At 37.1% G+C, this 27,655-nt stretch overlaps 2 protein-coding genes across 12 annotated transcripts in view; one reads left to right on the plus strand and one right to left on the minus strand.

Annotated features, from left to right (window-relative positions):
* The window catches only part of CASK (calcium/calmodulin dependent serine protein kinase), a 516,731-nt gene that overhangs the window by 271,376 nt on the left and 217,700 nt on the right, over positions 1-27,655 (plus strand). The window lies entirely within an intron of this gene.
* On the minus strand, positions 407-5,192 carry GPR82 (G protein-coupled receptor 82). Of its 2 annotated transcripts, XM_066356988.1 has the most exons (4): positions 5,080-5,192; positions 4,549-4,673; positions 2,113-2,180; positions 407-1,978 (listed from the first exon to the last, which is right to left on the minus strand). In XM_066356988.1, exon 4 carries the CDS (start codon positions 1,942-1,944, stop codon positions 934-936), a length of 1,011 nt encoding a protein of 336 aa, XP_066213085.1. In that variant the 5' UTR covers positions 1,945-1,978; positions 2,113-2,180; positions 4,549-4,673; positions 5,080-5,192; the 3' UTR covers positions 407-933. The 2 variants fall into 2 exon arrangements, with proteins under 2 accessions (XP_066213085.1, XP_066213086.1); XM_066356989.1 differs by lacking the exons at positions 4,549-4,673; positions 5,080-5,192 and adding an exon at positions 3,477-3,593.

Consider the following 27,655-nt stretch of genomic DNA (forward strand, 5'->3'; position numbering starts at 1 on the left):
CTCAGAATTAGTAACATGATCTGATTTAATAATAGTACCTATCAATTATGTAGTAGTTTTCCATTCTACAAATGAAGAAATGAACACTTAACTAGGGTAAGTTGCCTTCAGTTGTCCAGCTAAATAAGATGTGGAGCTAGGATTGGACCAAGGGACTCCAGCTCCAGAGACCAGTCTCTCAACAGTGATGCTGTTATACTTGCCTTATCATTCATTTCAGAAAAATCCATTGAATATATCTAAATGCCAATAACTGTTTGTCATTAGTAACAGCATTATTTATATTAATTTCAGAGGAAAATATACAAAATGTGCTAGAGATTGGCAAAAATGACACTGTATTAGCTTTTTATTTTGACAAAGCCTAATCCAAATGTTTAAGCATATTTATAAATAACATCTGTGTTAATAAATGCTAGAGTCAATAAATATTGCTTCTCCTAGTAATATGAGCCAGATAATACCAAATAAATAATGTGTTTATAAAACCTTGGATTCTTACACTGTCATTCATACATTTAGATAGGACTTAAGTGAGGAAATTTCATATTCACTTTTTTCTTTTACTCATTTTAAAAGTTACCAACAAAACACTATCCATGGATGGACCCCAGAGAACAGAAAAGTCATACACCATTTGCTTCTTTATCCTACAGTCATGAAACACTGTGTTCTGAATAAAAACATCCACAGTTGAGTTTAAATAGAAAATGATCTGTGGTTTCACAGGCAGTAGGATCCTTTCAGAGAGCTTTTGCCTCTGAAAGTCTCTGTCAACTCAACCTTTGGTATAAGTGGAACTGTAAAATGAGTTTTATGGTTATTATTTTTTTAACCAGAGGTTTTCTCAGTGCCTGTTATCAACCAAGCTATATGACCTGTTGATCATGTCATATGAACACTTTTCTATTGGTGGTGTTTTCCATTCGAAAGTCAACCATAGGGTCGTATATCTGTTGTATCAGATTTTGTGAAGAGATTATATAGTGTCTTCTTGAATGTCTTATCTAAGAGAAGGAATATAATGGGGTCTGTGCTACTTCTGGCTGATGCAAGACAGGTGAGGATATTTTTTATTTCAATTAAATAATTCAGTTGCTTACAGTTATTATTTTGGTGTAGAACGTAAAAAATGGGTTTAAAAATGCTGTATGGCAGGAAACAAACTAGTAGTAGAATCTGGATGACCAAAAGATGTTTTCTCACAGAACTATAAGTCAAATCTTTCTCCACAATGGATGTACAGGTCCTTATTTTTCTCAGATAGCTGGCAAAAGAGTAGTATGATGTTAGTACGACTAAAAATGAAAATCCAATAAATGCGGTTCCAATGAGGCCTGCAATCTGAGAAATCATGGCTCCTAGTTCCATCTTCCGGTTGTAGCACAGAATCTCTTCTCCTTCTGTAGCCTCGACAGCCGAGTAGTATATGGTAACTGGAATAATTATGCCTAGTACAACTCCCCATATGTAAATACATAGTTTTTTAGCAAAGTTGGGCTGGCGGAATTTTTTCAGTAAACGGCCATAAAATATTTTCTCGTAGCATGAAGTAGTCTCTGGTAGGGAATCCGTTTTCATTAAGGTAGCGTATCGGCTGATGGCAATCCAACTTAAGATTAAGAGGCTGACAAACATACTTACATGCATGGATAGAGTTCCCAGAAAATTGACCACCCTACATTGTGTTGATCGGTATTCCCATTGAAAACCTTTCAGGAAATAAATACCCATGAAAGGCATAGCACTGCACACAAGTAAGTTTGCCGTCACAAGATGTACTAGGTATATGTGAGTTGATGTTTTCTTACCTATTTTTGTCAAAAATACCCATTGAGAAAGAGAATTTCCAAAGAGACCAATGATACAGAGGAAGATATAAATGATTGGTAAGGCCATGGAAGAGGTCATGGATGGTTGAATACATGTTGAGTTGTTACTCATTTATATCAGTTTTTCTTGAATTTTGTCACAGGAGCTAGGACAGAATTGCAGATATTTAAAATTAAAATTATAGATGGTATTTAAGATGAATAGGTATTTAAAAAGCATTGGATAAAATAATAACATAAATGTACTGGATGGAAAAGGAAAATATAGGTCCTTTCTCACCTTTTATGATCACAATTATCCAGTTGAAATAAAGGCAAAAAGCTGATTGTTGTGGAAAGTGGCTTTGTCTAAAAAACAAGATTTGATACAAACAGTAAAATGCCTGAGTTTTATACTAGAGGACTTTATTGTTCTTATATTAGATTGTAAAGAAATTTTTAAATAACAGTTGATTTTTTTCCTAAAAAGTTAATTTAAAAAAAAATTTAAGGCACATGCAAGCAATCCATACAAGCCAAATGTTGTAGAAGCATTTTGTGGCCATGTTAATAGAGAGAAGGCTGATTTTTCATTATCACCTTAATTGTACATAAATACTTTTCAAATGGTATCTTTTCTTGGCCAAGTTAAAGCACTTCTCCGTAGTCTAATACTATTAGAAAAAGATTTTCTCATATTTCAGAAGTAAACTTAATTCCACATAAATAACTACTCAGACAGGATCCTGAATTGAACAGAAGGAAAATGTTTTGTAACCAAGGATAAAATCAAAATCCCAGGATCTTTCCCAGAAGTTATAAGTAATTTCTTATTTCAAATAGTTAATGCTAAACTATCATACTTAAATAAAAAGTTTACTTTAAAATTCTGTGTCAGCACTGTAGTTGCTGTGCTTGTTGGTTAGAGCGCCCTCGTGTGTCTTTTTGTGTAATTGAGTATCTTGGTTTTTCACAGAATATGATGTTTTTTAAAATCTCTTTTTTTCTAAATTTTTTATTCATTTTAGAGAGAAAGAGTGAGAGTGAGAGACAGAGAGAGATATAGAGATAAAGGGGAGAGGAGCAGGAAGCATCAACTCCCATATGTGCCTTGACCAGACAAGTGCAGGGTTTCGAACTGGTGACCTCAGCGTTCCAGGTCGATGCTTTATCCACTGCGCTACCACAGGTCAGGCCTAGATTCTATTTTAAATATCTTTTCAAAGGGTACACATGAAGGATCGAAAATTATATACAAACTTCTTTTCATTCTTTTTTTTTTTTCATTTTCTCATTTCCTTCAAGTGGGAATAGTAAAAGGTTTTGGTTAAATAAGAATCACAGGTATTCATTCAGGTATTCTGAATGTACCACAGTTGTGTTTTTCACCATAACTTTCTAGTTACCACATTCTTCACTCTTTTATAATCTAGAGTAGAGATTCTCAATCTTATTGTTATATCATATTGTCTCTTTTGATAAGCACAAATTTTTTACCATACACTGCCTTCTGAAATTCTTCTATGCTCCTAACACCTCAGGGCTGTTTTACTGTAGTCCTCTTCAGACTCATGGTTATATTTTTGCCTCTTAGATTACAGAAGTAGTATATTTGAAAAAATCCATTTTACAATTTTGAAATGATTTTTTAAACCAAATACCCACCTGAAGACTTGAAAGCTTGAGGGCTGTGCATTGTCTCAAGGTTTGAATACTGAGACCCTTAATGTCTAACAGTGTCTTTATCATTTGTGTGTGTGTGGGGGGGTTCTTGGCAGTTTCTTTTTCTTTGCAATTTTTATTTAGGAAATAGTCCGTGTGCTTCACATTTAGTGTATCTGAATCCACTGCAGCCTGGCAAATTGCAATCTGGCTGCAGTTAGTGAATATCTGGTTGTAAATATATAAAACCTAAGCTGTAACAAATTGGCCAACTAGAAAGTAAAATAAGCCAGTTTTATTTCTTAAGGAGAATCTATCTGCTCAAAGTAATTTTTATTTTTCATAAGGAATGGAGTTTCCTTTTATGATGATATTAAAGAAAAACACTACCCCCACCCTTGTGTAGATAATACATTATATACTAAAATCTGTAAACATAATAGTGTTTTTGTATTAATAGGTAGTATTCCCTTTTTTTTAAGTAGACCATCTCATACAGCATCTGATATCTCATTTACTTATTATCATTGCTTTGCTTTGCTGTTTCACACTAGCAAATACTTCAGAACAGAGGGGAGGTAAAAGGGACTTTCACAGAGTCTGGCATTATCAGACAGATGACATTGAGATGCTGTAGAACTTCAGTATATCAAATGACAACTAGTTTATGTCTTTATCTTCCTAAACATCAAACTTGTATGTACTGTGTACCTCTCTGTTAAACATACACTTTGGTAAACTACAGGATCAATATTTTCTGAAATTTGGAAAATACTGTAAAGCTTAAGAAACCAAATAAAAAATCACGTTATATATACAGAATTGCTCTTCAGACACGTCTATAAGTCCGCATTCCCCTCAGGATAGTGTCTTTCTGGAGTGATGTGCACATTGTGTCTCTGCTCATTTGGCAAATGAAAAAAGTTCTACAACTCTACTTCAGTTATTAATGAATATCTAGAAATTAACAGGCTGACTACTTTTCTTGATCATCGGTTTTCAAAATTTAAATATTTTATTTGTTAGACTTTTTACAGAGCTAACTTTTAAGCCGAAAGTAAAGGATTAGTCTTACCTGTACAAGTAGTTTATGCCAAACAAGGCTCTGTTGTTCAGGGCAGTGATGCTAAACTTCAGGCTTAAAATTCTCTGATCATCACTCTTCCAGTATCTTTCAGTTTTTGTCAATGTGAAGAGGTTCTTGTATGACACCAATGACAGTGGTAAGAAAAAAAAGGAAATTAAAGAGTATTGTAGAAATTCAATGATTCAATGGTTATACATGTAACTTCCTCTTCCCCCCCAAAAAAGGTCATTTCTCTATTTCTGTGATGGGAGGAAGTTGGTGGACCATATATATATACTGTACTTCCATGTGATTATTTTATGACCCAGTTACACCTCAGTTAGCTTTATCATCATGCTTGATTGAAAGTCAAAGGTTAAATCTCCATGGCTAGCTAGTTTTACACAACACAGTGATAGAGGGAACCACTTTGTATTGACTCAATAAAATATTAGTGCATGCTTGTCTGTAAAATCATCTGTGAATTTGCAATTCATCTTTATCAAAAATAAAGGGAAACAAAACTCAAAGTTTTCTTACCTGCAGAAGCTTGCTAGAATCAAGTATCATAGAGCTAGGATAGAGATTCATGATCACCTATGGGTTAAACCCTTTGTTTTAAGGATAAAGAAGTGAGGTTCAGCATAACGCGCTGTAAGCACAGACTTCAGCCAAGGGTTTGGGTCCCTGTGTCACTACTAAGAATAGCCCATTCTACTTTAATTCACCCTATGCTGCCTCCATTCAGATTCAGAGTTGGGTTGGAGTATTTCATAGTGGATTTGAGGAATCCTGGAAAGTGCTAGAATCTGAAGACCAAATATACCTTGGATGAAATCAAATAGTTATATTATTATATAAAGAATTGTGAAACCAATTTTATGTATAGAATTATTTAACCAGTCTGAACTAGAAACTAAATGAAAGCTAAGAGTGTATAGCTGAGAAGCCACACCTGCATCACACACTACCCTTTCTTGGGAAGTTAAACCAGTGGGAGTCTGAGAATGGGAACAGAAATCTGATTTCATCAAGTCTGAGTACTTTATTAATAAGTCTTCATTTAAAATTAGTTGAAGTACTTTGCCATTTCTCATCACACAGTGCTTACCTTATTTCATGGTTATTGCATAAATCTTCCCTAATTTTACTAATATTTCTCTCTAAACCAAAGTGAGAACCACCTTAGTGTCTAGATTTTGTTTGCTGCTATTCATATTTGCAATGCTTGCCATCATTTAATTAAAAACTGATTTATACATGGCCATTGATGGCAGAGTAATTTGGCCTCTGCAATTTGTACCATTTTTACTTCAACAATTTTTCATGTTCCAGGAAGAAATTACTTAGAACAACAAAAAAAAAACACAACAGTTTGAAGTAATTTAGAGAAGATAGAAGACTGTTTGTAAGTGATTGAAAGATAACTTTGATATTACCTGTTTGAGGCTTAAGCACCTATGGTCCAAAAAAATGATTGCCCTTGTTCTCCACAACTTTTCCTCCATTGTTTCTGAACTCAGTAAATGATACTACCACTTCTTTAGTTATTCATGCCAAAAAACTAGGAATTAGCTTTGATTCTGTTTCGTCCTTTACATCTCACATCCAGCCCCTGCTACTGCATCTTCTACCACCACAACCACAGGTTAGCAGACATTTGGTCCTGTCCAAATCATCTAGAGACATTTGGTCCACAATAAACGCCCTTGAAATTTGGTCCTGTCCAGAATGTCCATGGAAACATATGGTCCATGCCAAATGGTCCTTGAAATGTGATCCTGTCAAAAACATTCACACTTAAGAAATGTCCCTGCATTCAAACAATCTGTAATGTTTATTTATACTTTTGGTTAATAGGAGTAATGCATTAAAAAATACTTCATGTTTTATTGGTCCAATACTTGTGTTGGGGCTGTATTGCCAATAATAACCCTTGTAGCCTCGGTAGTGTAGCTGGTCATGGCACACAGAGTTAGGTAGGTAGGTTGGTGTAGACCAAATGTTTCTTGAGTGTTTTGCACAAGACCAAATGTCATGCAAGGTCACCACCACCACCAGTATTAGCCACATTTAATGAAGGCTTATTATGTGTCAGACATCCTTATTTAATTTTCACAATACCCTGTGAAATAAATACTGTGAAATAAATATCTTCATTTTAAAAGTCAGGAAAATGAACCTCAGCAAGGTCATATAAGTTGCCCAGGGTCACACAGCCATCTGTCTTCACAGCATGATAGCTGGTTCCTCCCAGAGCAAGTGATTTAAGAGGAGGCCATAAGCTGCAGTGCCTTTTTTTTTTTTTTTTTCATAGCCTCCGAAGTCAACACTGTCACTTTTGCAGTATTCTGTTGGTCACATAGAGCTAGTCTGGGAGTGGTCAATATCAGAAATAGTTATTATTGGGAGCCATCTTGGAAGCTGGCTACCATAGATGTCAATCAACTCTTGAACCAAAGAAGAACTTGAAGTAGTGCTTAAAATAATTATTGACAAGTAAGACAACTCATAATTTATCAGACAAGAATACATAAATATGTGTAATTTCTGCCATTTCTTCTTCTATTTTGATTTTTAGTGCTCTCTATTTTTATTAAATAATGCAATCCATTTAAGAAATATTTATTGGAATTCCTACGTTTCTTTTTTTTTTTTTTTTACTTTTTATTTATTTATTTATTTTTTTAATTTTCTTTTTCTTGAAGCTGGAAATGGGGAGAGACAGTCAGACAGACTCCCGCATGCGCCCGACCAGGATCCACCCAGCACGCCCACCAGGGGCGACGCTCTGCCCACCAGGGGGCGATGCTCTGCCCCTCCGGGGGTCGCTCTGCCGCGAACAGAGCCACTCTAGCGCCTGGGGCAGAGGCCAAGGAGCCATCCCCAGTGCCCGGGCCATCTTTGCTCCAATGGAGCCTTGGCTGCGGGAGGGGAAGAGAGAGACAGAGAGGAAGGGGGGGTGGAGAAGCAAATGGGCGCTTCTCCTATGTGCCCTGGCCGGGAATCGAACCCGAGTCCCCCGCACACCAGGCCGACACTCTACCGCTGAGCCAACTGGCCAGGGCAAGAATTCCTACATTTCTTGTGGCATCTGGTGGTCACAGAGGAACTATATTGGCCACAGGCTAATTTAGGGTCTGGAAATTTCAAGCCAAGAATTCACATTAATAGGTAACATGTAGTACATATTTTAAATGCTCTATGAGTTAGAAAAGGGAAACAACAGTGCATCAAAGTGGTTCTGAAAGGACAAAGGAGCGAGAATAAAGAGAACTCATGGTGGGCAACAATTCTGTGCTGGAACTAGGCAGGGCATATAAGAACCCTAGCAATAGGTGGTGGTGGTCCCATTTTACATGTGAGGAAATTGAGTCTCAAAGAAGTTAAATAGCCTTCCCAAGGTGATACAATGAAGCACTTGCCTTTTTTTTTTTTTTCCAACTTCACCCTCTGCCTTTGAAAGCAGAAATTACCAGTTTTTCTTGAGTCAATAAGAGTACCTTATGATACTAATGGTAAGTGAACTAGGGCCAAGTTTTGAGTTATTTTTATTTCATTCAGACAAGGTTTACTGTTCTAGGCTCTCAAGTAACAGAATTGACTACAGAAGAAATCAAGTCCAATTTTTTTTTTTTAATCTTTGAGAACTTTGGACTTCATTAAGCTAATTTTTATCCCATCGATATCAGTATAAATTCTTTATGATTCAGGTGATTTTCAGTTCCCTAACTGAAATATAAGGAAATTTTTATTTATATTTATCTAAGACACTGGGAAAAAATTGCAATTGGTAGAAAACCATAAATGTCAGAGAATACTAGATTAACAAAAATATAACTCATCAGACAAAATTTCCAAGAATTGCAAGTTCTCTATAAAAGTGGTCCCTTTGACTTCTCACATTCAGGTCACCAGTAGTTTTATTTTTTCTCATACATCTTTCCCATCCACCTCTTCTCCAAAGTTTTGCTTTTGTTATCCAAGTCCAAATGCTCTTGACTAACATTTCTAATTACTTCCAGTATTATCTGCCAAACACTGATCTGTCTCCTAAGTGTTATGCTCTGATTCTCATGATTTACTTCATGAGGTATTAGAGTAGTTCCCCAAATTGTAAGTCCTGCTTTTTGCTAAGTTTCTTGCTTTTGAGATATTTGTGTATGAGCTATGTTTTTTACTCTGATCAAGAATTTATTTGCAGTGGAGCAGTAAGAAAGGTTCAAAGGGTAGACATGTGGCCATTTATTTGGACAATCTATGGTGAGATGTATATAGCAGGGGTGCATGAGAACTTTCCTGACACACATGGATTATTGGGGTTAAGATAAGAGTCTCTTATTAACTTCCCTCAGAGCCAGAACCCAGAAGATACAGAACAGCTCAGTTATTCCTGAACCTTTGTGTTTCAACTAAATAGTGGCTTTAGGCTGTGCAAGCTAGTGTCTAATCTGGCTGCAATTGGTCTTATCAGTACTCTCTCTGACCAGACTGGATCAGGGCATTGGAAAGCTAGTGTAAAAGAAGAGGAGACATGCCTTATGTAGCCCACATTAGAGTATCACATGTGAAAGATAATTATTTCTCCAAAAGGGTGGGGAGGGCAGTTGAAGCCTTTCTTTGTCCAGTTCAATGCACACCCAAGCCAGTGGTTGCCTTTAGGAGTGAAGCACGACCTGTTACTAAAAGCTGTGGTTTGTTCAAGGCTAACTGAGCCCCCTGCTTTCTTCAGGATGTGGTGTCTGGCCACAGCCCTGTCTCTAGTTGCAGTGTTCTCAGGCCCTCAACCACCTGCTACGAGCAGGTATAATCATGGCCACCCCACCCTTAATCAGGTGGGATTAATATGCTTCAAAGAGCTGGGTTTTCAGCAAACCATGGGAGCATTTTCCTCAAGAACTATTAAAAAGCAGCAGAAGTTATAATCCAAAGGTTGGGAATTTATGATAGTACAAAAAAATGATTAGCTTTGTAAGAAAGGTCTAATGACAAAACTTCAATGGGCCTACTAATCAGCGTTTCACTGTACTTCAACTTTGGCTTTCAACTTTTCATATAGGCAAGGGATAGACACTGCCTTCTAGAAATACTCACCACAGAAACACTCTATCATGTCAGTGGTAGTCATAAGACTTGGAAAGACCACAGAAGTGGCAGTTGGAAAGCAGACAGAAAATTAGCAGGCTTAGGGAAGAGAAGAAACATTTTTTAATTGAATATATTGGGGTAAAACTGGTCAATATAATAATTTGGGTTTCAGGTGCCCAATTTTACAACACATCTTTGTACTCCATAGTGTGTGTTCACCCCCCCCCCCGAATCAAGTCTAGAGGACAGGCCAATTTTTAATTTTACTGTCTTTGAGTCAGTCAACTATGGATCATATTATAACTTCAGGGCCTATGATTCTCTTTTCGTTCTTTTTTTTTTACATGTTCTTTGAAAAGCCAAAAGTTGGTAAAGCTTTCTGAAAATGAATCATTTGACAATAGAATTCTAAAAATAATTTAGGCCATCATATCACCACAGGTACAAACCATCAACACCGGGGTAGTCAACCTTTTTATACCAACCGCCCACTTTTGTGTCTCTGATAGTAATAAAATTTTCTGACCACCAACCCGGTCCATAGTACTGGTGATTTATAAAGTAGGAAAGTAACTTTACTTTATAAAATTTATAAAGCGTTAAAGCATATAATAATAATTATTTACCAAGTACTTTATGTGGGATTTTTGCTAAGTTTGGCAGAATAACGCTTTCTGAAACAACCTACTATAGTTAAATCTATCTTTTTATTTATACTTTGGTTCCTCCGCTACCGCCCACCATGAAAGCTGGAACGCCCACTAGTGGGCGGTAGGGACCAGTTTGACTACCACTGCTCTACACCTATACACTGAAAAACAACCACTTGAATTGCAGGGAAGTTCAGAGAATTTTTTTTATATAAATAAATTTTTATTAATGTTAATGCAGTGACATCAATAAATCAGGATACATATATTCAAAGAAAACATGTCCAGGTTATCTTGTCATTCAATTATGCTGCATACCTATCACCCAAAGTCAGATTGTCCTCCGTCACCCTCTATCTAGTTTTCTTTGTGCCCCTCCCCCTCCCCCTGCCCCACTCCCTCCTTCCCTCCCTCACCCCCCTCCCCCCACTCCCGGTAACCACCACACTCTTGTCCATGTCTCTTAGTATCCTTTTTATGTCCCACCAATGTATGGAATCATGTAGTTCTTGGTTTTTTCTGATTTACTTATTTCACTCCATATAATGTTATCAAGATCCCACCATTTTGTTGTAAATGATCCGATGTCATCATTTCTTATGGCTGAGTAGTATTCCATAGTGTATATGTGCCACATCTTCTTTATCCAGTCTTCTATTGAAGGGCTTTTTGGTTGTTTCCATGTCTTGGCCACTGTGAACAAGGCTGCAATAAACATGGGGCTACATGTGTCTTTACATATCAATGTTTCTGAGTTTTGGGGGTATATACCCAGTAGAGCAGGGGTCCCCAAACTTTTTACACAGGGGGCCAGTTCATTGTCACTCAGAACGTTGGAGGGGGCCGGGCTATAAAAAAAACTATGAACAAATCCCTATGAACATTGCACATATCTTATTTTTAAGTAAAAAAACAAAACGGGAACAAATATCATATTTAAAATAAAGAACAAGTCAATTGAAATCAACAAACTGACCAGTATTTCAATGGGAACTATGGGCCTGCTTTTGGCTAATGAGATGGTCAATGTGCTCCTCTCACTGACCACCAATGAAAGAGGTGCCCCTTCAGGTGCCCCTTCTGGAAGTGTGGCAGGGCTGGATAAATGGCCTCAGGGGGCTGTATGTGGCCTGCGGGCCGTAGTTTGGGGATCCCTGCAGTAGAGGGATTATTCGGTCTATTTTCAGTTTTTTGGGGAACCACCATACTTTCTTCCATAATGGTTGTACTACTATACATTCCCACCAATACTGAATGAGGGTTCCTTTTTCTCTACAGCCTCCCCAACATTTGCTATTACCTGTCTTACTGATAATGGCTAATCTAACAGGTGTGAGGTGGTTTCTCATTGTAGTTTTGATTTGCATTTCTCTAATAACTAATGAAGATGAGCATCTTATCATACAACTGTTGGCCATTTGTATTTCTTCCTGCGAGAAGTGTCTGTTCATGTCCTCTTCCCATTTTTTTATTGGATTGTTTGTTTGTTTGTTGTTGAGTTTTATGAGTTCTTTGTATATTTTGGATATTAGGCCCTTATCTGAGCAGTTGTTTGAAAATATCATCTCCCATTTAGTTGGCTGTCTGTTTATTTTGTTGTCAGTTTCTCTTGCTAAGCAAAAACATTTTAGTCTGATGTAGTCCCATTCATTTTTCTTTGCCTTCACTTCTCTTGCCTTTGGAGTCAAATTCATAAAATGCTCTTTGTTACCCATGTCCATGAGTTTAGTACCTATGTCTTCTTCTATGTACTTTATTGTTTCAGGTCTTATATTTAGGTCTTTGATCTATTTTGAATTAATTTTAGTACAAGGGGACAAATTGTAGTCGAGTTTCATTCTTTTGCATGTGGCTTTCCAGTTTTCCCGGCACTATTTGTTAAAGAGGTTTTCTTTTCTCCATTGTGTGTTGTTGGCCCCTTTATCGAAAATTATTTGACCATATGTATGTGGTTTTATTTCTGGACTTTCTATTCTGTTCCATTGGTCTGAGTGTCTATTTTTCTGCCAATACCATGCTGTTTTCATTGTCGTGGCCCTATAATATAGTTTGAAGTCAGTCATTGTAATGCCCCCAGCTTCATTCTTTTTCCTTAGGATTGCTTTGGGTATTCGGGGTTTTTTATACTTCCATATATATCTGATGATTTTTTGTTCCATTTCTTTAAAAAATGTCATAGGAATTTTGATGGGAATTGCATTACATTTATAAATTGGTTTGGGTAATATGGCCATTTTGATTATATTTATTCTTCCTATCCAAGAGCAAGGAATATTTTTCCATCTCATTGTATCTTTTTCAATTTCCATTAACAGTGCTTTGTAGTTTTCGTTATATAGGTCCTTTACATTCTTTGTTATGTTTATTCCTAGGTATTTTCATTTTTTTTGTTGCAATTGTGAAGGGGATTATTTTTTTTAGTTCGTTTTCTAATATTTCATTGTTGGCATATAGAAAGGCTATGGATTTTGTATGTTAATTTTGTATTCTGTGATCTTACTGTATTGGTTTATTGTTTCCAGTAATCTTTTTGTGGCTTCTTTGGGGTTTTCGATATATAGGATCATATCATCTGCAAAAAGTGATACCTTTACTTCTTCTTTTCCGATATGGATGCCTTTTATTTCTTTCCCTTGTCTGATTGCTCTGGCCAGAACTTCTAGCACCATGTTAAATTAGAGTGGAGAGAGTGGACAACCCTGTCTTGTTCCTGATTTAAAGTGAAAATTCCTCAGTTTTATGCCATTTAATATGATGTTGGCTGATGGTTTATCATATATGGCCTTTATCATGTTGAGATATTTTCCTTCTATACCCATTTTGTTGAGAGTCTTAAACATAAAATTGTGTTGTATTTTATCGAATGCCTTTTCTGCATCTATTGATAAGATCATGTGGTTTTTGTTCTTTGTTTTGTTGATATGATGTATTACGTTAACCGTTTTACATATGTTGAACCATCCTTGAGATTCTAGGATGAATCCCACTTGATCATGATGTATTATTTTTTCAATATGTTGTTGTATTCGATTTGCCAGTATTTTGTTTAGTATTTTAGGATCTGTATTCATTAGAGATACTGGTCTGTGGTTTTCTTTTTTTGTGCCGTCCTTGCCAGGTTTCGGTATGAGAGTTATGTTGGCCTCATAAAATGTGTTTGGAAGTATTGCTTCTTCTTCAGTTTCTTGGAAGACTTTGAGTAGAATAGGAACCAAGTCTTCTTTGAATGTTTGATAGAATTCACTAGTATAACTGTCTGGGCCTGACTTTTATTTTTGGGGAGGTTTTTAATAGTTTTTTCTATTTCCTCCCTGCTAATTGGTCTGTTTAGGCTTTCTGCTTCTTCATGACTCAGTCTAGGAAGGTTGTATTTGTTCTAGGAATTTATCCATTTCTTCTAGATTGTTCAATTTGGTGGCATATACTTTTTCGTTGTATTCTACAATAATTCTTTGTATATCTATGATGTCTGTGGTTATTTCTCCTCTTTCATTTTGGATTTTGTTTCTATGAGTTCTTTCTCTTTTTTCCTTGGTGAGTCTTGCCTTAAGGGTTTGTCAGTTTTGTTGATCTTTTCAAAGAACCAACTCCTTGTTTTATTAATTTTTTCTATAGTTTTTCTGTTCTCTATTTCATTTATATCTGCTCTGATTTTTATTATTTCCTTTCTTTGGCTGGTTTCGGGTTGTCTTTATTCTTCTTTTTCTAGTTCCTTAAGGTGTGCAGTTAAGTGATTCACTTGGGCTCTCTCTTGTTTGTTCATATAGGCCTGAACTGGTATGAACTTCCCTCTTATTACTGCTTTTTCTGAATCCCAGAGATTCTGATATGTCGTATTGTCATTTTCATTTGTCTGTATATATTTTTTGATCTCTGCGCTTATTTCTTCTTTGACCTATTCATTTTTTAAAAGTATGTTCTTTAGTTTCCACATTTTTGTGGGTTTTTTCCCTCTTTTTTGCAGTTGAATTCTAGTTTCAAGGCTTTATGATCAGAAAATATGCTTGGTACAATTCAATTTTTCTGAATTTGCTGATGTTATTCTTTGTGGTCCAATATATGGTCAATTCTTGAGAATGTTCTATGTACACTAGAGAAAAATGTATACTCTGTCGCTTTGGGATGAAATGCCCTGTAGATGTCTATCATATCCAGGTGCTCTAGTGTTTTGTTTACAATATATCTTTATTGATTCTCTGTTTGGATGACCGATCTAGAGCCGTCAGCGGTGTATTGAAGTCTCCAAGTATGATTGTATTTTTGTCAGTTTTTGTTTTAAGATCAATAAGTAGCTGTCTTATATATTTTGGTGTTCCTTGGTTTGGTGCATATATATTAAGGATTGTTATGTCTTCTTGATTCAGTGACCCCTTAATCATTATGAAATAACCATTTTTGTCTCTCAGTACTTTTTCTATCTTGTAGTCAGCATTATTCGATATAAGTATTGCTACATCTGCTTTTTTTATATATGTTATTTGCTTGGAGTATTGTTTTCCAGCCTTTCACTTTGAATTTGTTTTTATCCTTGTTGCTTAGATGTGTTTCTTGTAGGCAGCATACAGTTAGATTTTCTTTTTTAATCCATTCTGCTACTCTTTGTCTTTTTATTGGTGAGTTTAATCCATTTACATTTAGTGTAATTATTGACACTTGTGGGTTCCCTATTGTCATTTTATAAATTGCTTTCTGTTAGTTTTGATTCTTGTTTGATTCTTCTCTTTGTTTTTCTATCATTTGTTTTTGTTTATTTGTATTCCATACATCTTTACTCTGTTGCTACCTTTTTTAAGTCATGTGCTTCTGTGGTTGTTTTTTCAAGGGTAGTTACTATTAAGTAATGAAAAGGGTACCTACCATATTCATTGTAGTACCCTATCTTATTAGTGTTTCTGCACTTCATCGTCCTTTACTCCTGTTAATCTCCGTCCTCTCCCCTTTTTTTTGTTTTTGTTGTCACAGTTTAAATTCTGTTTTATTGTGTTCTTCTTGGAGCTTTTACTTGTGATTTTGTTTTGTATTGTTCTTTGAATCTGGTTGGAAAACCCCCTTTAGTATTTCCTGGAGTGGGGGTTTTCTGATGATAAATTCCCTCATCTTTTCTGTATTTGTGAATGTTTTTATTTCTCCTAAGTATTTGAAGGATAGCTTTGATGGGTATAATATTCTTGACTAAAAGTTTCTTTCTTTTAGGGCTTTAAATATTGGGGTCCACTCTTTTATAGCTTGTAGAGTTTTGGCTGAGAAATCTGATGATAATCTAATAGGCCTTCCTTTATATGTTGTATTCTTCTTTTCCCTGGCTGCCTTGAGAATTTTTTCTTTGTTGTTGGTTTGTGCCATTTTCATTATGATGTGCCTTGGAGTAGGTTTGCTGTGGTTAAGCAAACTTGGTGTTCTGTTTGCTTCTTGAATTTGAGGCTTTAGGTCTTTCCACAGGCTTGGGAAATTCTTGTCTATTATTTGTTTGAATATATTCTCCATTCCATTTTCTATCTCTTCTTTCTCTGATATACATATTATTCTTATGTTATTCTTTTTGATGGAGTCAGACAATTCCTGTAGGGCTTTCTCATTTTTCTAATTTTTGAGTCTCTCTCTTTTTCTCTCTGTTGTGCCTCAAGTTGCTTGTCTTCTATGTCACTAATCCTACCTTCTATCTAGCCTATTCTATTAGCTAAACTTGTTACTTCATTTTTCAGTTCATGAATTGAGTTTTTCATCTCTGTTTGATTTGCTTTATAGTTTCAATTTTCTTGGTAATATATTCTTTGTGTTCATTGAGTTGTTTTCTGAGCTCCCTAAATTGCCTTTCTGTGTTTTCTTGTATATCTCTGAGTATTTTTAAGGATTTCTATTTTAAATTCTCTGTCATTTAGCTCCAAGGTTTCCTGTATATTAAAGTTTTTCTCCATAGATTTTTCCACATCTCTCTGTGCTACTTCTCTATCTTTTGTATCCATGATATTCGATTCCTTTTTCTTAATGGCAACTGAGGTTGTTCTTTTTGATAGTACTAATGAGAATTAATAAAGAATAAAAAGGAAAAAAGGAAAAAAATTGGAAAAAAAATCAATAATAATTTATTATTTCCCCCTCCCCTTTTCTTTCTTCTCTTCCCCTCCTTTCCCCACCACCTTAGGAAAATATCGTGATGAATTGTGTATTATATTATGCTAAATGGAACAAAAACTGCCTATAACGGAGGGCCTGAGTTGGGGGGAAGTGTTCTAGGGGCAGAAAAGTAAGTAGGGACCCACAAAATGCAAAAAATGAAAAAATTTGGGTCAAGTATAAAATGATTTGCTTGTAAGTGATGGTCAACTAAGAGATATAATGAGAGGGATAAGGGGGAAACAGGAAAAAGGCAAAAAAATAACTATTGTATTAAGTGGAGCAAAAACTAAATAGAATGGAGATCCTGGGTTGGTAGGAATGCTAATAAGTTAAAAAGCACCCAAAATGCCACACACACAAAAAAACTCTAGTCCAGGGGTCTCAAACTCAGCTCAGCATGTGGGCTGCAGAGCAAGATCACAGCCGTTCGGCGGGCCGCAGTAGGTCTACAAAAGGCAACTGTTACGCAACACTTTTCTTGAACTTCGTGGATTAGTCTGCGGGCCGCACAAAATTGTTCGGCGGGCTGCATGCGGCCCACGGGCCGTGAGTTTGAGACCCCTGCTCTAGCCCTAAATTAAATAATTTGTTCGTGATGTGAGGATTGAGTGAGAGGAAAAGTAGAAGGAGAAAGGAAGAAACTAATAGAGAGGGAGAAATAAGAAAAAGGGGAAAAGAAAAAGAAGAAAAAAGAAAAAAACAAAATGAGCGAGAGAGTTAAGGGTTTCCTTAAGAAAAGAAATAAAATGTAACACTTATGGGTAGTGTAGTTCAAGAAGAGGAAAGAATAAGATGGGCAGAGAATAAAAGGACTAAGGTGGAGGAAATAGAAATAATAATAATAAAGGAAGAAGATGAAAGAAACAAAAAAATTCTGGAACAAGTTATAAAGTCTGTGGATTTTTCTTGATTTTGAGAGGTTAACTTCTTCTTCCTTTTTCTTTTCTCTCCCTCTTCCTGGTCGGTGACTCTGTACCCCAGACTCTGCCCCTGTGGCACGCTTAGGTAGAGATTTGCAGTTGATGAGACTCTACGGCGATGTCATATATTAGGCTTCATTCTCGTTGGTAGTAAAGGCTTGTTCGCTTTTGCAGGCTCCGACAATGAAAGAGTCCGTTTTCCCGAGCCTCTCTCCTAGTCTCTCCTTCCTGAATTAGCAGCCTGATGATCCAGCTATGAGGCTGCCACTGCCTCTGTCTGGGATGTAAGAGGCTCAAAGAGCTGGCAAATCCCCACTCTATCCCCACTTAATGCAGGGCTCTGGGTAGGGCTCTGGCATTCAGAGCCAACAGAGTAATCAGGCGGGGCTGGGAGCCAATTGCTCTTAAGGTGACTTTCTATGAGCCTCCGGACCTGTTCAGCACGCCTGGCACTTTGTGGAACCACTCTCCCCAGGCTTTCCGCACTTTGTAACCTGTTTTGCTGGGAAGAAGATGCCCTAGTCACTGCCTGCAGTACAGGAGGCCGAAACATCTGCCAAGTCCCTCTTTTTAGCATATATTTCTGAGTATGAAAGCTCTACCAATCAGAAGTTTCCCCCACCCCTTTAGCAAGAGACACTAAAAGATATCACGCCTCTTGTATTAGATTGCTGAACTGAGAGAGATCTTGTCAATTAGAGCTGCATAGGTCGGTTGGGAGGTGAACAGACTGGGGGTTAAGCTCATTTCAGCAATTGGATCCGCCGATCTGCTCCAGAAAGGACTGCAAGCTGCCCACGCACCCTTCCTCAGACGCTTGATTGTTAGCTTGAATGGCTGGGTGAGGCGCCCCACCCGCCCAGAGAGACTCAGGCATAGGGAAATTCGCTTTGGCGCACTCCCCACTTGCCGCTGGCAGCTGCTGCCTAAGGGGCGCGCGTGGGCGTTTGCTCACATGGGCTGATTCACCACAGGCACACTCTTTCCTTGGCTTGAATGAACATCCGTGCTGCAGCCTAGCTTCCTCCACACCCTTAGCCCCCCTCCGATTCTCAGTTCCAAGTGAAAGCAACCTTTGCTCAGGTTAGTGAGGAAGGCAGAATGTTCCTTTGTCCAACTTATTTCCTTCAGGGTTGATTATATACTTAGTCAATTTTTCGCTTGATCCTACCTTCGCCTTCAGTGTGTGGAACTCCCAGACGCTCCAAGGATAGATTTTTCTGTCTCTGGTTGATGAACTTTTTGAAATTTTGGGAAGATTTGTTGGTCGCGCTCCTCATGGAGCCATTTCTTTGATGTCACTCCCAGAGAATTTTAAAGGCATCCTATATCATCTATACCGGGCTGTTTATTTACCAGTCACTTCTCTCACATTTCTAAATAAAGTTGTCTTAAGGTTGAGCCCCTTGCTCCATGTTACTTCCTGTCCTTATTTAAAGGGGAAAAGGAGAGAGAGAGAGAGAGAGAGAGAGAGAGAGAGAGAGAGAAATGGCAAAGGAAGACAAGGGAGCATTTGGTGTATGAAGTCTTACCTCCTGTACCTATCAGTGTCTGTATTCATTTTCTCTTCTTAAGAGCCTCAGGTATTGAAGTAACAACTTTCCTGAGAACTACATTTAAAATATTATTATTATTATTATTATTATTATTATTATTATACATGACAGCCACTGAAGTGTTTTATATAAACTCATTTAATTTTAATGAGTTAAATTAAATTAATTTTAATTTAATTTAAGTTTAACATACTATTATTTTCTGCATAAGGAGATTTAGGTTCATATTAGATAAATAACTTGTTAATGGTAATATAACTGGTATATTATAGGGCCTATATTTGAACCCAGGTAATGTGACTTCAGAGCCCATATTCTTAGCTGCTACCAGAATCTGGTTTATTGTTTTAAATAAGATGATCAAGTATCCCCAGTGGCCAAAAATGTATCTCACTTATAAACCTGTTTCTAATTTTAAACCTGGAAATTACTCATTTATGCCAACTCTCCATGGTAAAGATACTTTTTCCTCTTTGTAACTGGTAAATAATCTGAGGGTCATATTTTAAGACTCTGAATATATTGTTTCCCTTGTACCCAATGATTTAAGCATTCATTGCTGATCCTTGCCTAAATCAACTTCATGTTGGTGGTTGCATCTTGGTAATCTTTTGATGGATGGAGGTATATGAGACTTGAAATAGTCATTCTAAGGCACCACTCTAAATAACTCTTGGTGTTTCGGATAGTTCTCAAATTGCACTGTACATGGCATAGTTTCTGATACTGCCATGATGTTTCTTCTTCCCCTTTCGCCATCAAAAATGAGCCTAAAATGTATTGTTTTATTAAATCTGCAAATGAAGTGTCGAATCCAGGAAATAGAAGTTCTCTGGAGTTTCATATCTCCTGAAATATCTGGTAGAAAAAATGGGCAAGAAGAAACAATAGTTAAAATTTAACCCAGAAAAAGTCTGTAAGACTCATATCTTTGGTGGCGCCAGCAGAGGGCAATGTATTACCAGCCCTGGTTAAACCTCTTTTGCTAATAAAGGTTGGAGCATTAAATTGCCAGCATTGTACTATTTTTCAACCAGAAGCTTAAGGCAGTTTAAAAGTTTAGTTTTTTAAGATCGAACGAAATGATAAACTTCTTCATCTTAGTAACTGAAAAACACTTTCAATGTTATAGAATGAAAGTAATTGTAAAGACAATGGATTTCTGTCCATAAGATGAAATCCCAGTGCCATTCATCTGCCTTTAATAGGATATGTTCTTTGGGGATTTTTTAGTTTGTTTTGTACTAGTGATAATCGGAAGAGTCACCTTTGTAAAACCTTATCAACTATAATTATACTAGTAGTAAAAAGAAAGTCTGACATTGGAGTATGTGAAAGCTTTTACAATATTTTTAGTTTTCATTTAAGTTTTTTTTTTTAATCATAGCAATCCATAGACAGTTTTTAAAAGTCAAGTGATACTAAAAGGTTTGTTATAAAAACATGTCATGACTATTAATGTGATTTAAAGCATATTTCACCTAATGAAGAACATGTAGGAGAAATCACCTTCCTCCACCATAGTCATTTCCTCCTGTCAGCCTAACAAACTATGTGGATTGCTTCATCTTCAACCTCTAACCAGTTGCCTCATGATCTCCATCAGGGGAGCATTTGCTTTTTATCCATGAGAACACGTTTGTTACTAAATTCAAAAACCCTGCAACTCCACCCTGCAGTATATAATATCTCTTCCTCTCTCTCTCTTACACACACACACACACACACACACACACACAGCTTTCAATTAAAATAAGTCTGAGCATTGTCTTTTTTTTAACAAATTACCAAATTTGTTGTCACCTTTTTAGAAATCAGTGGTACAATACTTTTCATTTCTATTATATGCATCATTTATATATTGCATACCAGCCTCAGACTTGGTGGCTTCTGACAACCATCTGTTCATTGTCAATTCTGTAATTTTTTCAGGGCTTAGCTGGCCAGTTCTTCTGTAATTCTCACCTGTGGTCATTCATGCAGCTTCTTAGTCATTTGGCAGCTCAGCTGAGGTGAGTGGTCCAAGATGGCCTCACTCACATGCCTGGAGCCTCAGCTGGTATGTTTGTGCAGGGCGAGCATCCCTCTCCATCTGATCTTTCACCCTGAATTTATTTGCAACATGATGATCTCGGGATTCTAAGAGGGTAAAACTGGAAGCTGTAAGGCCTCTTAACATCCACCACACTTTTTTTTATCAACTTTTTTTAGATTTTATTTATCATTTTTTAGAGAGGAAAGAGAGAGAGAGAATGGGGGAGGAGCAGAAAGTATCAACTCCCATATGTGCCTTAACCAGGCAAGCCCAGGGTTCTGACCTCAGCATTCCAGGTCGACGCTTTACCCACTGCACCACCACAGGTGAAGCAACATCCACCACACTTTATTGATCAAAGCAAGTCAGAGTACCTGCCCATATTCAAGAGGTAGGCAAAGACTTTACCTCTGGTTGGAAGGAGCTACAGAGAATGGTAATCTACCATTTTTAATCTACCATATGTTTTATAATGTTTTGCCACTGTAATGTTCTAACTGGTTTTTATGTATTTCTCTCCAAGTACAGTGCACTGGCTCTTTCCTTGTGGATTAATATAGTATGTATACCTCAGAGTCCATCGTTTCTTGGGTAATATTCCAAAAAGAAAAGTTAAGTTTACTTTGCAAAGGGATGTCCACCATGTCCCATTTTGATCTTGGAGCTGTCAGCTTGTTTGGATTATTTCTTATATTAAAAGTTGTATTAAAAATATCATGAATCTTTACTGTTTCCTTTGTACTGTTTATCCTCTGTATATAGCTTCTCCCTTTTCAATTCATGCATTTTCCTGAATAGCTTGATGAAATCTCTCACTGTCTCCTGGGCTGTGAATCATTGCTTTGTCCACTGCTTCCACACTGTCTACATTCCCTGCCTATTAGTCACTTTCTAGGCATCTTGGCTATCAGATGATTCAGAGAGAGAGACCATATATGTACATGACCTTAATACAGTATGTTATATTTATTCTATTTTATTATTATCGCTGTTAATCTCTTACTGTGCCTAATTTATAAATTAAGTTTTATCATGTGTGTATGTATAGGAAAAAGCATAGTATATATAGGGTTCTATCCATGGTTTCAAACATCCATGGGGGTCTTGGGACATACCCCCACAGATGGGGGGCACTAACATAGAAAGACATTCCCACTATGCTGGGTTGTACTCATTTCTTGAGATTTTGTTATTTTCAAAATCACAAATGCAAACAAACTACCAGAGCGTTAGACCCACATTTACTTACTTAGCTGACTTCTCTCGCAACTTGCCACATATATTTGGAAGTCAGTAATCAGTCCCCACAAGAGCTGACCCTGTATGTTCTAGTGTTTTTCAAGTCTCACTGGCCACAAAGGGGAACTGAATATGAGCATGCATGCAAACCTCATCAGTTCCCTTTGCAACCAGCTGAAAGTTGTTTTTAATATAGAGGAAACTGTTTTTCTTTTGAATACAAACTTGAATTTCTACAGATAAGAAGCATTTCTGCTTCTGACAGATCAGGAGAAATGCAAAAGAGGGGGACACTAAATTGTGAGAAAGGCAATTAGAGAAAATAGGAAAACAGAGACAAAACTAAATTAGGGAAGAGCAAGAGGTGCTGCTTTGTACAGGGAAGGAAAACAGTGGAGGTCCAGGGTATTGGGGGTACTAGAAAAGTCCTTGGCAAGAAATAGAACAGGAGAAATAAATAGGAAATGTAGGAAGGAAATGTGTGCTATGGAAAGCATTAAGATCTTTTGGTCCAGAAGTTCACCACTGCATAAAATGTAAAAATATAGCATATCAGAGTGATTAACATTCCTACCTAAGTTCATGCCATTGAGCAGGTCTACAGGGAAGGTGTCTTGTCCACACTCTGATTACAGAGAACAAAACAAGGAATCATCAAGAAAGCAAAGGAACCTGAACGCCTGACATAAATATGACAAAGCTCCCCAAATCCATCAACTTATTTTATAGTTTAAACAATCTCTAGCAATAAATATTTATGAATGCCTACTATGTGCTAGCAAGTAACAGTGGATACATTCACTACAAAAGTAGATTCAGAGAAACAGCTTAGGGACCACTGACCATACAGTAAGCAGCCTCCTCCCCCCCCCAGCTGCAAACACTTGAGTTGCCCTGAGGGCATTACTGCATTGGCACGTGATCTTGGGTGGCCTCTGGTTACTACTCATTAATAAGGCACTGAATGTTCTATAAAACACAAAACTTCTATTAAAGGGATCTAAAGAACAATTCATCCAAACTTTATGAAATGCTTTGCTATCTTCTCAGCCTCCTGGGGATCCATACTATATGGAAACAGTTCTATTAGCAAATAACTCACTAGCTTTCTTATAATTATTAGAAAACCCTCTCTTACAATATGGTGAAATATGCTGCAATTCCCGTCCTTCACTGGTCCTCTTTCTGCTTTCTCTCCAAGACCACACACACACACACACACACACACACACACACTTTTTCTCTAATGTCTTCCCTTTAGTCTTCTGCTTTAAGGCTAAATAATCCTATTCTTTCAACTGTCCTTCACCTTCTTCCCCCCTTCTACTTGCTCAATTTTCAGAGTATGGTTCTGTCTAGCACAAAACAGAACACATCTGTCCCCATGCCTGTCCTGGACATTGATGTTATTAACAAAAGCTAAGGTTAAATTACCCTTTATGAGTTACTTCCCCCACCTCATTTGATCCAGGTAGGCTTCCACTATGTATCTTCCTAATTCTCATGTTTACCTTCATCTGGCAATCCCATTTTATGTATTTTCCCTTCCTTTCCCTGGGCATTTGAGTATTTGGATAACATATTGACTGTTTTCTACTGGCCAGGTACATTTACTAATTCATTTAGTCCTCCTAACAACAATACAAGTTACATACTCCCCTGTTCTGGTTTTCTCCGTAGAGGAAAAAAAGTTTGTCCAAGGTTGCATAGTAAGTGGTAGAGCCAGAAATTGAACTTGGGCAGTCCGACTACAGCACCTGCCCTTTTAACCTATTATGCTGCCTCTTAATTCATTATTTAACAATGTTTAATGTCATTGTGCTAAGACCTGTTAGTTCTGGCCACACCAGAATTTTTGCCATGACCTTACCAATGGGATGATAATGCTCCTGGTCCATTGCTCAAGACTCTTCCCCTGGACTATGTTTGAGTGAGCAATACCAATATCTCCCTAATACTCCCTCCCCCTTTTTTTCCTAATTTCCCTCACCCTTTAGTGAGTGACCAATTATTCTTTAAATATGTTTGTACGTTTAACAGGTTGACTCCTGATCTAAGAGATTTTCTATGTTTTACAATTCTCATATCTGTACTCAGACGTTTGAATTCTGCAGTTTACAGAAAACATTTCTATTTCTGTGTTCTTAGGGCATACTTCATTTGAACTCTTATGTACTATTTATGACTGATATGCCGAACTGTCTTAATTATAAAATAATTTCATCCGTAATTCTTTAGTGTGGTCCTTGAGGGGTATATATCAAAGGGCCAGGGTTTATCGAAATTTATTGACTAGAAAATGCCTTACCTTGCCAGAAAATATCTGGCAAAAGACATCATAAGCAAAGTAAAAGACAAGTCCCATACTGGTAGAATATGCCACCCACATAAACAACAGATTGGTTTCCAGAATATATAGAGATCTACTTCAATGATTTAAAAGAAAAAAAAGAATAAAAGATAAGCAACTCATTAAGGGGAAAAGGGGGAGAGGTATAGACATGAACAGCTACATTTACCATTACCCAAGAAGAAATCTGAATGAGCAAAAAACAATTAAAAAAACAACAACGAGATAATGCTCCATTTTACTTGTAATTAGGGAAGTACCATACATTGGTGGAACATAAAAACAAGACTAAGAGACATGGACAAAAGTGTGGTGGTTACCAGGGGTGGGGGGAGGGAGGACGCAGGAGGGAAGGAGGGAGAGAGTTAGGGGGAGGGGGAAGGGCACAGAGAAAACTAGATAGAGGGTGACGGAGGACAATCTGACTCTGGGCGGAGGACAATCTGACTCTGGGCGAGGGGTATGCAACATAATTTAATGACAAGATAACCTAGACATGTTTTCTTTGAATATATGTACCTTGATTTATTAATGTCATCCCATTAACATTAATAAAAATTTATTTTAAAAAAAGGGAAGTACAAATTAAAATCACAGAGAGATGCCATTTCACACCTACCAGGTTGGCAAAAGTTAGTAAATCTGAGAAAACCAAGTATTGGTGAGGATGTGGGTAAACAGGAACACATATCCTACTAGTGGTGAGATAAATATAAAAACTGGTAAGAATTATTTTGGAGAGAAGTTTGTCACAAGTAAGATAAACTGAAGATGTGCATACCCATCCAAATAAGCATTTTTTACTTCTAGGGTCAACCATGGAAAAATTACACTCATGTGCACAGGGCATACAAGAGACTTCATTTGAGAATGGTTTCTGATAGTAAAAAATTGGAAACCACCTAAGAACCCCTTGTTAGGAGAAATGGAGAATTGAACTGTTCTTTGTTTGCACAACAAAACACTTAGCATAAAGAAAACACTGCAACAATGAAAATGAATGAGAACTATATATGCCAACATGAACATAATTTGACTGAAAGAAGTTTACAAAAGAAGATAATAGTAAGATACTATTAGTATGTAAATTTTAAAAACAAACACTAATTCCTGGCCTAACCTGTGATAGTGCAGTGAATAAAGCATCAACCTGCAACACTGAGGTCGCTGGTTGGAAACCCTAGGCCTGCCTGGTCAAGGCACATGTGGGAGTTGATGCTTCCTGTTCCTCCCTCGCTCTCTCTCTCTCCCTCTTTCTTCCTCTCTCTTCTCTCTAAAATGAATAAACAAAATCTTTTTTAAAATGTTTCTTTTAAAAACTCATGTGTATTGTTATGCCTACATTTATTACAAAAATATAAAATTACATATCAGAATGATGTACACTAACTCCAGGAGAGAGACTACCTTGAGATGAGATTTAGTTTATCTATACTTTTTGGATTGTGTAGGTACAAGAAAACTGTTAAACAAAGAAGCCAAAATGTTCACAACTATGCAGTTTGGATGATGACTGTTTACTGCCTATGAAGTTCTGTTTTCTCTTTTTTCTATATTTGAAATGTTTCATAAAAAAAGATTATATGTGGAATTACCAAATCATAGTCTAACTGTAACAGTTTATATCTGCTCCTGAAATAGCTTCCATGACTTACTAACACAAGAAGAGGTACTGTGTGTCATCACACCTGTATCCAAACCATAATTAGAAACCTTTTTCAAAGCTCATCTTGATTGTTCTTTATGCATTTTCTGTCCCAGAAGCAAAATTAATAAGGTGAGATGCTCTGGTTTGATTTCTTTTTTCCTTTTGTTCAACCTGTATCCTTTTGTATGAGATTATCATCAATATTTCAGGCAAAGCTTCAGACTCTGCAGTTAATACTTAGAAATCTAGTCTTTAAGATTTTGATTATATAACATCATACAATTTTAATGGGTGATAAGCAGGATTTTTGCCTCAAATATATATTAATGCAAATTTATTGGTTTCCTTGTTTTAAGTGAGAGTAGGGGAGATACAGAGAGATACAGAGACACACTCACGCATGTGCTGGACCAGGATGCACCCATCACCCCCCTCCCCGAGGCCATCACTCTGTCCATACTCTGGTCATCTGGGGCTGCTCCCAGCCGAGCTATTTTTTACCACCTGAGGCAGAGGCTCCATGGAGCCAATCTTAACACCCAGGGGCCAACATGCTCAAACCTTTCAAGCCATGGCTACAGCAGGGGAAGAGAGAGACAGAAAAAGGGGAGGGGGGAGAAGCATATGATCGCTTCTCCTGTGTGCCCTGACCAGAGATCGAACCTCGGACTTCCACACACTGGGTGGATGCTCTACTGCTGAGCCAACCAGCCAAGACCCAATTTTTGTTTTTTAAAAGACATCTCAGTAACTACCATTGTACTTGGGCAGAATGAAAAGAAAATGGGAAAATGGGTGAGATATAAAACTGAGACTTATGGACACAGATAAAAGTGAAGTGATTACGAGGGTGGTGAAGGCAATAAGGGGGGAGTAAAGAAGGACAAATATAAGGTGATGGAAAATGATGTGACTTTGGGTGATGGGCACACACACAAGCAACAGTTCAAATGCTATAGAGATGTTTACCTGAAACCTATGTACTCTTATTGATCAACCTCACCTTGTTAAATTTAGTTTCTAAATAAAAATAAATAAATAAGAAAAAAAGAAAAGAACACAAAAAGCATTGTCTTAGTAGAGACAATGTGGAATAAGTCTACTAACTTGCATCCCCTTGCGTAAAATGTTTGTTGGATACATCACAGTGGAATTAAGATTCAATGATAATAATGCATGTCAAACACCTTGCCCAGTAAAGGGCACATTAAATAAATATATCTTACTTTGCTTCCCATTTCCTCACATATGAACTTGAAGAGAGGAAATAAGCAAAATAGAAGTTAGTACAAACCTAACTAGCTAGCACTTCCCTTCCAGTTCTGAGTGTACTGTTACCACCACCCAACCAGCTCTCCATGTGCTCATCTGAAAACCACCTGAACTGAGGCGCTGCAGCAGTCACTTACAGGAACATGTTCTCAACAGGGCCATTTGCTCCAAAAAAAGACACTGTTATCCTACGTGAGAATATTTCTATCTTATCTGAGTTGACATAATTCATATTTTATTC

The sequence above is a fragment of the Saccopteryx leptura genome, chromosome X (assembly GCF_036850995.1).
Source record: "Saccopteryx leptura isolate mSacLep1 chromosome X, mSacLep1_pri_phased_curated, whole genome shotgun sequence".
NCBI lineage: Eukaryota > Metazoa > Chordata > Mammalia > Chiroptera > Emballonuridae > Saccopteryx > Saccopteryx leptura.